The 12,334-nt window shown below is 39.2% G+C and overlaps 1 protein-coding gene across 1 annotated transcript in view; it reads right to left on the bottom strand.

Moving 5' to 3' along the window:
• Nucleotides 1-8,324, bottom strand: part of LOC136676674 (adhesion G-protein coupled receptor V1-like) — a 138,626-nt gene extending 130,302 nt beyond the window's left edge. Inside the window, exons 1-5 of the mRNA XM_066653831.1 lie at nt 8,139-8,324; nt 5,070-5,219; nt 2,148-2,243; nt 847-951; nt 563-676 (exon numbers count right to left, since the gene is read on the bottom strand). Of these exons, the coding sequence (XP_066509928.1) occupies nt 563-676; nt 847-951; nt 2,148-2,243; nt 5,070-5,219; nt 8,139-8,324 (651 nt within the window). The remainder of the gene's footprint in view (nt 1-562; nt 677-846; nt 952-2,147; nt 2,244-5,069; nt 5,220-8,138) is intronic.
• Nucleotides 8,325-12,334: the final 4,010 nt, after the last annotated feature.

Here is a 12,334-nt window from a genome sequence, read left to right on the forward strand (position 1 = left end):
AACATGTGTTTTTGGACCATGGGAGGAAAGCGGAGCACCCAGAGGGGGTGTCCATGTGGACACGGAGAGAACACATCAAACTCCTCACAGACAGTCACCCGGAGTTGGACTTGAACCCACAACCTCCAAGTCCCTGGAGCTGTGTGACTGTAACACTACCTGCTACACCATCATGCCACCCAAAACACATTTATTCAAAAATAAATGCAGATATTATTGGCTTGCAAAAGATATTCCATTGCAAGATACAATAATATATGCATCACTTCCAGCATTTGTTAAATGTCAGTAAACAAAGGTGAATTTGGTACATTCTCTAACACTAAAAATGCTGAAGTGTATTAAAGGTGAGTTAGTTGCTGATAAACTGCATCCGAATGAAAAACGTTCTTCTGTTGCCACTGTTTCATTTTCCAGACTTATGTCCGTCACAATTCTTACATGAAGCTGTAAAAGTGTAGTTGTTCTGCAGCGTTAGAAATGGTGTAAAATCAGTTTTCAAACCTGTGTTCGTACTCCAACATGTTTTATATTAATCATGTCATTTAGAGTTTATATGTACCTTATCATCCTGTATGAGTATACTGAAGACCACCACTGCTCGGCCAGGTGGAATAGTGATGTTTCCTCTGTCCGGACTCAAATCTTCACTTGCTGGGTTTGGCTCTCCAAATATCTGTTAGTTCAAAATATTCCCCTTATTACTGGAATGTATGAGAACAGAAATAAATAATTTGACCTATTCAAACACCACTAGGCCCTCAAGGACCAAATCCACATTATAAACCTGCAAATATTTTACACATTTTGAAAACTAAAGCGTGAGATTAAATCTGTGGTGCTCACCTCAAAATTCACAGTTACACTTCCATAAGTTCCTTTCTCTCTGATGAGAGTTAGAGGCACATACTGGCTCCTGTCCTTCAGCTCCTCCACAGTGATCAGGCTGGTCTGAGGAAACACAAATTGCAGCAGTCACTACTCTAAACTTATCATGAGTCACTGTAGGTGGTACACTCCCCAGTAGATATAGTATATAGTATAGTAGGTATATTGTAGGTACAGTGATTTTAGTCAATATTGATAATGGTTTCATCTACATTTCAGGTGACCATTAGACAGATGTACAGCAATAAAAAACTGGACCATGAAAAATGAGCACAATATAATACTATAATTAAAATGTTTTAAAAATGTATTTATCTATTTATTTAACTTTCACTGTGACACTAACCTTAATCTAAAATCCAAATCCCAACCATAACCCTATCTTTGATTCTAATTCTAAAAACTGAACACTAACTCTAACACTTAACCCTGTCACTGCTGACGATCAAGTGTTTCTCCAGAGATTTTAAGCTACACCGTATAAAAATGTGACCATAATCATTTACAGTGTGCTTTGAGACAGTATGTAAACATTTCCTTGTCAGTAAATTGATAAATTGTAGCTAGACCTTGATTAAATGTTTAGGGGGGCTCATGAACCTTAGGTGGGGTGGCTTGTTCCCATGACAACATCCAAACTTCCATTGACAAGTTAATCCATTCAGTAAAGTGCTCATGTGTGTATTTTTACTCACCCTGGCAACACTTGATTCCCACCTGAGTGACCCCTCGGCAGAGGCATTCCACCCCCTCTACCATCCCACCAGCCTCATTTCCTCCCTCACCGGCCCCTCCCTTTTTAGTTTAATTGTTCTTCAATAAACATGCCAAAATAACTCTGGTCAGCCGTCACTGTGGTAACTCAGCTGTGTCCCTGAGCCTGTAGTTTCTTCCACAGCTGTAGTGTTTAATTTGCCTTCAGCCCTACACAGTGTACATATACTGCCAGTCAAAAGTTTCAGGACAATTTGTCTCCATTATTTAAATATGCCAATTAATGTTGGATTTTACTGTTCCTACAAAAGGTTTTGATAGTTTTTACAGCATACACTGAATAACACACTGAAAATCTGTTGGCGATGAAGGTGATTTAGGCTCAAAAGTGAATGTGACCATTACAAAAAGGATACCCTGGCAGTTGCACTAGTTGAGATGTCATGTTTTTACAAATGCTGAGAGTGCTCTTTAATAGAATTATGTGCTCATTATTAGAATTAATTGCTACAAATGTACTTAAAGGATACTAATCTTTAACTTACTGAGTTGAAGGAAATGATTCCAAAGGCATTGTCATTGGAAAGGATGGTGATAGTAGCTGTGTTTGGAGTCCCAACAATCACACCATTCGAGGAGCTCTGAAATCAAAAGAGTGAATCCCTTTTTGAAGATCCAGCAGTCAACCCATCTGAGCAATGGAACTGAAACATGTTTTAGGCATCTAAAATATTGTCACTAAATGGATTTGGCTGCAGACGTGAAAGTGTAAGCTTTTAAGCATCGGAATAAGAACTTCTCAAAATTGTATTTATTTATTTGTTTGTCTTTATTGTTGGTTTTTACAAGGTGCACTGAAATAAATAATATATAACAAAAAGAGTAGGCAACTCGCTATTAAAATAATGCTTGTCATTGCAATCAATGAGCAGTCTAATTCATTTAAAGAATCAGCTGGAAGCCTGCACTAAAGGTTCAGGATTTTTGTTAAATTAATGAATGAAATGATTGATGGAAGCCAGTACGGAGCTGTCAGATAACGTTCTGGGCCACATCACCTCTGAACAGTACATCTGAGCACCATGTCTGGAGCATCAGCAGGAGCTCATGGTGCCAGTGGACCTTTGCCCGTTTAAGTGCCTCTCCTCTGTCCTCTCTGTGCCAGTTCGAGGCTCATTTGTCAACAGCCGAGAAGCTGACCAAGAATCTGAGACCTAACACCATTAATCACACCCTGACAGCAGCTGATGGCACCATGGCGACCATGGGCCTCCTCCAAGACTCATGTGGCTCTTTGAGTAAACAGTGGAATACTTTTCTTTACATCGCAAACTACATTTCATAACAAAGAGCCATAAGGAACCACGGGGAACCAAAATGTGCTTTGCTTCTTTAATGGCATAGTTTGGCTAAAATTCAAATGAGCAAATTGGTCCGTGATACCACGTATAGCTAATTAAACTGGTCGTGTTTGATGCCACAGGTTTACGCCTTATATTTAAGCTAAATATATAAGAAACTGTACTGCAAAAATTAGGCCTCAAGTTGCCTGTTACTAATGCCTTATGTACTCTACAAAGTCAAAAGATGGTGGACACTGGCTCATCAAGCATTTCTCTGGTTGTTTGTCCACTTTTCCTGCAGTAACAGTTCCTACTTTACTGAGGATACTTTACAATAAAACCAGGAACATTGCTGTGTGGATCTGAAGGTGTTCAGCCAAGGTACTGTCAGGTACTGATTTTGAATGATTCATTCACAAAGTGCCACTCCAACACACCCCACAGGTATTGGATGGAGCTCCATCCTGCCAGAGGAAGTAGTTAAAAAGCTCCATATGTCCAATGCTGGAAGGATTTATAGCCCTCATGGCACTGACCACGGTAACCGTAAACTCATTTACAGCTATTCCATGCTTCTCTACTGAGAATATTCCAATTAAACATCTGTTTGAACAATGGGTGTACATACAAGCATTGGATTTCACCAATTATTCAACATATACAGCATTAAAGAAACTACTTGGTAGAGGTAGCCACCAGTGATCGGTCAATGGCACATTAGATTTTTTTTTTTTACCTTCTACAGCTTAGTTCCACTACAGAGCATCTCTTATAGTGACTCGCTGTGCAGAATTTCTCTTTAATCTAAAGGGCAGGAGAGTTTGTGCTTGTCACAATGGCTTTTTACCAACAAAGGTGACTCTTAATGCCCTCTTGCTGTTGCCTAAGCCTGAGAAAAGGTCTACAGAAGACATCAAAGGCCATGGCAGGGCTTATGAGGCCTTTGGCCGGAGCTGAAAAAAAAAACCTCAAGATCACACTCGAGCAAGTGTTTCAGAATTCTTCTGTAGAGGAAAAGAGCATAAGAACGCTCTGTGGTGCCCTAACTCTGGGTATGAGGGGGGTGGTCTGAAATAAAGAAGAGGGGGCAAAAACACCAACACATGTGAAAACCTAAAGAATTATTCATAAGACAGCCCTCCCATGGAGGGCAATGACAACCACAGCTAACAGCATTAACAGTGCTTTAATATGTTACTGCTTAACATTCAGAGGTTGAGGCCGATTACTGTTGTTTATAAAATGTATATGTATCTCCATAGCAATTAAATAATGAATTACTATCATCTTGTATATAGACAGATTTAAGTCTGCACAGCTATCTGAATTTCCATTGGCTTTAAAAACAGGAAATGGCAGGGGTACATAGAATGCCTTGGTGTAGTCGAGACTGAACAGCAGTAATATATTTCAAATTGAAATCAAGACAAATATTAGTTGAAAATTAAAAGGGGACATATGAGAAAAATCACTGGTTCTGGATACAATTTTTTAAATGTAGTCTTAAAATAAGGGCTACAAGGAGTCCTTCTGCTTTTGTGCTGTGGTTTACATAAATGACAAGCACCTAGGGATTTTCACACCTCCTCGTCTGAGTCTTTCCAATCACAGCACTGGACCAAGTTTATGTGCGAGCATAAAGACAAGGTTAAACAGGGCACGACAAAAACAAATAAGCATGTAGAAATAAGAGTATTGAGTAATATGGCAAATAAAGGGAAAGAGAACAAAGCTCCCCAGGCCTCACAGCTGAGCTCTAGTGTTTGGAATAACTGGAGGCTCATACTCATTTAAAGAAACATGCACTAAAACAGGCCGTTCTGAACAAACCTTGAGACCTCAGAACTGTGTTCACTTGTGGAAAAAGGAGGTATAATATGTCCCCTTTAATATCTTCTTTCTAAATAGACTATTTCATGGAGCTTTATTCTTTATATTTGCTGCCAAAAAAGTGGGCTCCCCTGGACTATTTATTTAGGGCTCTTCTTGATAATCTAATTCTACATAAATTAATCTGTCTTCTACAGGCAAAGATTTAAAATATGCAATGCTCACTATCATTTATAACAAAGTGAGAGTTTAGTGTTTGTTACAGTGGAATTCTTCTCATTGATTTTGTTATACCTGGAGACAAAGGTAGAATATAAAGGTCTCGTCGGCTTCAGGCAGGTCATCATCCTTCACGGCGATGAAGATGGTTTTGCTGGACTCAGTAGACAGCAGGAAAGCAGCTGCAGTGGTGGCCACAAAGTCTTTAGTGTCTTCACCCTGCAGCTGCATCACAAAAACAACAACAACAAGAAAAAAACCCCCAGTTTAAATACTATCGCATCCCATTTTATAAAAGATCCATTCATCATTTCACAAAGCATCTACAAGCCAGTTTGAACATATACGTTTACATATGTTAATCTGAACGTTTCTGATTAACACTTGAACATTGTTTATATGTTAATAAATGGGAATAAATGGGAAAGAAACCCATTTATTAATTAACATTAAAAATACATATAGTAGCAGTTTTGTTTTACAAATAACTGCCCTCCACTGGGCTTGAATCCCCATCTGGGCAAGCACAGCATGCTACATGAATAGACACTGAATGTAGTGAATGTAGACACTGAACGCTACATTCACCTTATTTCTACTACACGATTAAACTGTAGGTCACTCTGAATAAGATTACCAGCTTAATATATAAATGTAAATGTAAAAATATTCATGCTCCACCTGAAGCTGTTTGAGCAACTGATCTTTACTTAAGGCTAAAAATAAGATATTGTTATTTACTGAGATATTTCAATTGTTTGATAATCCTATGTTTGATGTTTTTACAACAGTTCTATGATGAGGAATATAATGAAAATAAGAAAGGCCCATTAATAAATAGGCGATTCTATAATTTGGTGATAGTACAACTGTCAAAGTTCTAGAACTGTTCATGTTTGCTGATATTTAAGAACGACCCACTAATTAGATCAGAACATTTCTACAATAATTAATTTAAAATCAATCTACACCTCTGTTCTAAACAACACAGTCTTACATTTGGGAAATTGTTACATTACATCCCCTCCCCCATTTCTCAAAAGCTTCTTAAACGCTTCTTCAGACCCCTTTGGATAACAATTGCCCATCATTACCAACTGCACTGATGCCCCCCACTAAAAGCCACACCAAATAAAAGGTCGTAGATCTTCTCTTTGCACTTCCATGGGGGCCATTTGTGTAAAGAGCAACACTGGGACATTAGCGTGACACTTAGCACTCTCTGCTTAGCCGTACCCAGCTCTGGGTGGCTTTGCTAATCGTGCACAGATGTGCATGGCAAGGAGAAGGAACAAGCAGATGTTCTAGTGTGAAGATCCACCCTGCTGTTACTGCACATCTGGCTAACACAGTTCAGTAATACTGTGTGATATGTCACATCAAATAGGAGGCTAATTGTGAGCATTAAATCACATCAGGCTACTGTTGTTCTAGAGAACTGCTGAACAGTCAGAGTTCATAGATCCATCTGTAAACAGATTTCAGAAGGTTTATCTTTGGCTTTTGTGAGTGCAACAGTACAGATGGCACTATCACTGGTTCCAATTCTGGTACTGGTACTGAAACAGAATAGTATCATATCTAGGGTGACCAGACGTCCTCTTTTACCCGGACATGTTCTTTTTTAGACTTAAAAAAATGTCCAAGTGGAATTTCACAAAAGTCCGGGATTTTGTTTTTCTAGAGCTTATATAAAATTTTGAGAAGCGTTTCGTTCACAAACTAGTCCCGCCCTCCCTTACTCCGATTGGTTCACTTGAGTGAGAAGGGGGCGTATCTAAAATCTGACTGTAGAGCTACTGTTATTGGTCAATAACCTTCTCTGTAAACATTTAATTGGTCAGTCTGCACGTCAGTAGTCCTTGTTTACTTCAGGCAAATCTCATGTACCCTCATCTCGAGAAGCAATGCTGAAATGTAAATGTAAGTTCTTGGATGAATTAAAAAAGAAATTCCCATGTTTTGTGTAGCAACCCCCCCCCCCCTCCTCTTTTTCACCATCTCAGATCTGGTCACCCTAATCATATCAATACCCACCACATTTACCTAATTTCTACAATAATTATGTATTATATAATATTATATAATATATAATAATAATGCATAACATATACATTATTTGCAAAGTGCAAGTGAAGTACAGAGCATACGTTTAATAAATGTCTTAAAATGAATCTTGAAGTTCCAGCAGAATTAGTTAAGATACGTATGTTACCTTCCCCCATCAGTATGAAACCATGTACTGCATCTTTAACCAGTAGATATTGCAATGCAGTGACTAAAATATCAAACATACTAAAACAATCCACTTTTACAACGATAAATATTTCTAAACCCATCTATTAGTCCACTGCTGGAACTTTGGGATCTAGGTTAAACACAAGACATACACCACACTCTCAGGAAAAATGTACGTCACTATATTGTCACTAAAGTAAATGTAAATGTACCTTTAAAAAGGTACAACAGTGGTTTAAATGTCCAGTTGTGGTCCCTAAAGGTACATTACATTCTCTTCTTCTGAAGGAGTGAATATTTGTAAGATGTCATTAAAGCACTGTGTTAAATATAAAAACCTAAGTCCTGGAGATGAAATGGGGCATCTGAAATCAGCACAACATACCACCACAGTGACAGCAAAAGTTACCACCACGGTGATTGTTTTTCTGAGAATGCAGTAAACAGCATGTCCTGTGTTTTATTAGATCTATTATTAGACTATCATTTTATAATTGTGGTAGTAATCACTTATTGCTCTGCTCTGGAGAGGTCCTAACCAATGGGAGAGTTTACTCGGCAGCAGCTAGATACTTTGGCGGGAAAGCCCCAAAAAAAAAAAAAAAAAAAAAAAAACCCACACCTTTTCCCACAGTTTCCAAAACCTAACTATGAGACAACATTTAATTATTTTAATTTACTATATTTTTAAAGCTTTTGGTCTAGAGATTTCTAATTGTAACAAATAAATGTTATTTATACCAGTTAAATTTATGGAACCGAAGTCATTACTGACTGAATTTCTTTCAAACAGAAATGGGCACTTGATGAGTACATCAATGATTCACTTGAACTTTGTCTATGTTCAGCTCAAGTTGCTACACAACTTCTCCTGAACATCTGAAGGTCGTCTTCTGTAAAACTTACCAGCACTAGTGCAGTGACATTAATGGGGTCCCCCACTCTCTCCACCACCAGCCGCACTATAGCTCTGCTGCTTTCGTTCACCACAAACTCCGTCTGCCCCTGAAACCTCAGCTCCGCAGACTCAGGTCTGGCACTGGAGATCAGGAGCACCAGGAGCAGGCCAGCTAGAGCCAGGAGCCCTGGCATTCCTGGAGACAAACACAAAAATACACAGAGAAACAATAGTGAGTAAGGTCAAATGGACAACCGAGCTAAGTCACAGTCATTGTTAATGATATTTTATGGATCATTTTCATTATCCACAGAGTTATATAAACACTGTCAAACTCTGCTCTCAGTAGTGAGCTGGACATGCAGGATAAACTGAAATTTGGCTTAAATGAGTGAAGCTGTACTGTATTAACTGAACTAGCTGGGCATGCTTTCTATTGCTGGAAGCCTGAAAAAAGGGAACACTCTATAAAGATCATTATTATTTCTCATTAATTTATCAGAAATTGGTAAATTGGTAAAAAAAAAACTGCCATGAATCAATTCTTACAGACCGTCAGAGTGGACAGTTCTTTCTAAAGAACGTTGTAAATGAGAACCTCTTCATAATGTAAAGAGATATACTTTAATTTGGTAAAGATCCTTTACATTATATAAAATGATTTTTATTTTTAACCAGCTGCAAATATATTTTCCAAACACAGTTCTTTCAAGAACAAAAAGTGTCTTTTTATAAATTCTGGATGCAAATGTTCAGTCATCAAGTATTTGTTTAACCCAAAAAAGAATAAATTTAATCATGCCAAAAGCACATCGATAATCAACAGCTTTAAGGAGGACAGTTAATGGAATTATTTAAAAAAAACAATGTCCGGGATGTCCAGGTGGAATTTCACAAAAGTCCGGGATTTTGTTTTTCTAGAGCTTACATAGAACTTCGAGAAGCGTTTCGTTCACAAACTAGTCCCGCTTTCCCCTACTCCGATTGGTTCACTTGAGTGAGAAGGGGGCGTGGTAAAGTAGCCTAAAATCTTCTGATTGAACGGTCTGACTGTAGAGCTACCGTTATTGGTCGATAACCTTCTCTGTAAACATTTAATTGGTCAGTCTGCACGTCAGTATTCCTTGTTTACGTCAGGCAAAGCTCACGTACCTACCCTCATCTCGAGGGTTAATGTAAAATGGCACGATGTCACAGAGTTTGACCAAGTGTTTGAGGGTCATTTGCTGTGTGTATACAAAAGTCAGCATGTTTACTGCATATGTCCCTTATGAGAAAAGGATGCTGAAAGCTCACTGATGAGCCTGTGAGTGTGTTTATTGTTTGTTTAACCTCCCTCTCCTTTTCTCTCTCTCTCTGTCACACTCTCTCGTTCTCGCTGTCTCGCTGTCGGACATGAAGTGGCCCGAGAGCAGTTGTCATGGCTAACAAAACAAACAACATGTGAGAGAGCTGTTGCTGATCTGCGGACATCCCCTTGGTCATGTGCAGCATGGTACGAATGACCACATGCAGCCGTTTTTTTGTGCTATTTTTTGTGGATATTTGCGCCAAATTACAGGGTTGAGAAATACATGGAATGAAATCATTTTGTTTTCTTTCTTAATTATTTTTTTTTTTCGGCAGAAGGGAGATTGCTTAGGAAAGTTTGAGCTTGGAAAGATCCACTTCTTCATATGTTCCATTGCTGGTAGATCATTTGGGGTTATTTTGGGCAGTGAGGGTGTTTGGAGCAGAGGGGATTTCATCAATCAAGGTGCCAGGCCAGATTAGTGTAGAGTTCCTTTCTGCAGAGTTAGGCTGAGCTCAGGACTAGTGGAAGATATTTATTGTAAAAGGGAAAGAAGAATTGCAAATGTAAGCATGGAGAGGATTTAGTGATATTTTATCACAGTATGATGTGGATGTACATACACACACACACACACACACACACACACACACATACATACATACATACATACCCCCAACTTCCCACTGTTTATGTTGTGAAGCCCCAGCCCCAATGTGTGTATATGCGTATGTGTTTTGATGACGAGATGCAGGCAGGGCAGATCAGGACTGAGGGGGTGTTGTGAAAGCTATCAAAACAGGATTAGTGACCGCCGGCTGGCCGGACCATGCGGAGAGGGGACAAAGCTCAGACAGTGGAGGGAAAAAGCCTGCTATTCAGCCGTGAATCTCCCCTAGAGCTGGGAACTTCCTCACCCTAATACACATTACACAGATGGAAAACTCCTATACAGCACCATCACTTTGTTCTAGATTACTTTTCAACAGCCTCACTGTACACCCCCGTCTAATAATCCTGCCATCTCAGTAACAGAATAACCATTACTCAGTCCAGTGGAAACCTAATCTCATGTCTGTATTAAAGCTCTAATAACGACAAGACAAAGGTTTTAGAGGCGCTATGTTCTACACTGTGCTCAGTAATTCTGAGTAGTGTGAAAGCTAGGATCCCTGCTTATGATTAATGATCTAAATAGGATCACTTATGCGTCTAATGTGAATGTTTCCACGTATGAAAGCATACTGCAAAAGTAGCCGTTTAAAATGAACTCTATTTGTGAGGTCACAGAAACGAATCACTATATTTACATATGTCTGCTGATACAACCTACAGCATTTTACAATCACAGCTTCTTAATCATTGTGATACTTCACTGACTTGTAAACTCAACAATGCAGCAATGCAGAACCTGCACTACGTAACTTCTGTGGGCAGGCAGGAAACTATCACCCCCCTCCCCCTCCCTCCCGATTTCAGGGCAGTGCTATAAAAGTGAATTACACTCTGCAACTCTTGGGGGAGCTCAAGAGCAAAAATACCAAACTTTACCTTGTGTACTTTTAAAAAGTGTTTCAGTCCTGTTTTCTATAATGAGGCACAGTCAAGCCAGTCAACCATGAGGAGTGTAGACGCCTACACCTACATCTGAATTTAGGCATGCAAACGGCGGTGTCTATTGAACAGTCTGCTCAGTGAGATTAAAAAAAAAACAACAACAAAGGGAACAGAAAACAACGGTTCTCAGTGGTAAGCAGTCATCAAGTCTCATGTCTCATATTCACATCATGTGAAATCAGTCTGGTGCCTTTCCTGATCGTTCCTCCAGTGGCGACCCTTGAAGTTCTGAGATCGTACAGAGGCTATGTGGGCCATCATTCATCAGAGAGGTCACTGTGACAGCTTCTGCAAAGCCTCATGACACTGATAAAGAAAGACCCTGCAAGGATCTCCTTAGCTTCTGCCAGACCACCGCAGGACACACTGACCAGCGTAACATCAAGCGCTTTATCAGTGACCAGGCGGCCACGGAGCAGCCAAGAACCTGCGGCCTGGCTCTTAGACTGAGCCACTGCGGTCTATTGAGGAGATGTCTTTGTGTCAACGACCAAATGAACCGAGTTGGTTTTGCCAACAAGTGAGGTCAAAATAGTGTCTGTTCCTCAAAAGAAGAGGGCAGGTGGTGTGAGCTGTTTACTGTACTCTAATTGGTGGGTCTCAAACTGTGAAAATTCCAATCGTCACTGAACATTTCGAGAAACGGATAAGAAAATGAGGCCATGGTTCATTTGCACAATTTTACAAAATGTAAATGCTGTTGTACTTGTGCTTTTTTGTGGTGATACTATTATCTATAAAAATGGACAAAAGTACAATACCGTGCTAAAAAGAGGGACTACTATTTTGTCATCCAGGATAAAATAAATGAAGAAATAAAATAAAATATAATAAATAAAAAGGGAAAAAAAAGCAAACAAAAAAACCCCACAACAACAACATATTATTATTATTATTACTATATCATAGTGTCATTGTTTAACTGGATACAGGATTAAGATATTTACATGAAAATAGTGCACAAATTAATTGTTATTGGTGTATGAAGACCTCAAGCAATAAACTGTCCTTTTTTTTTTTTTTGCCAAACTACTAAGCCAAAATAAAGGCTCAAAAGTGATCTACCCATCATTGTATGCCGTGTCTTTCACTTTCTCTTGACTGCCACCACACATGTGCAGCCACTCGGATTGTGCTCACTCTGCGTCCTACACTTTCCACGGCTGAATGCCTCTGAAGATTTATATCTTCGTTTTTGTTCAGTAGCGGCGCTCTGGAATTACCGCCCCTAATAAAAACGCCTGTATGCCCATGCCAGGAAACTTGATTACAATGGCTGCAGCACTTTATTGTTGA

The sequence above is a fragment of the Hoplias malabaricus genome, chromosome X2, assembly GCF_029633855.1.
Source record: "Hoplias malabaricus isolate fHopMal1 chromosome X2, fHopMal1.hap1, whole genome shotgun sequence".
In the NCBI taxonomy this organism is placed as follows: Eukaryota; Metazoa; Chordata; class Actinopteri; order Characiformes; family Erythrinidae; genus Hoplias; species Hoplias malabaricus.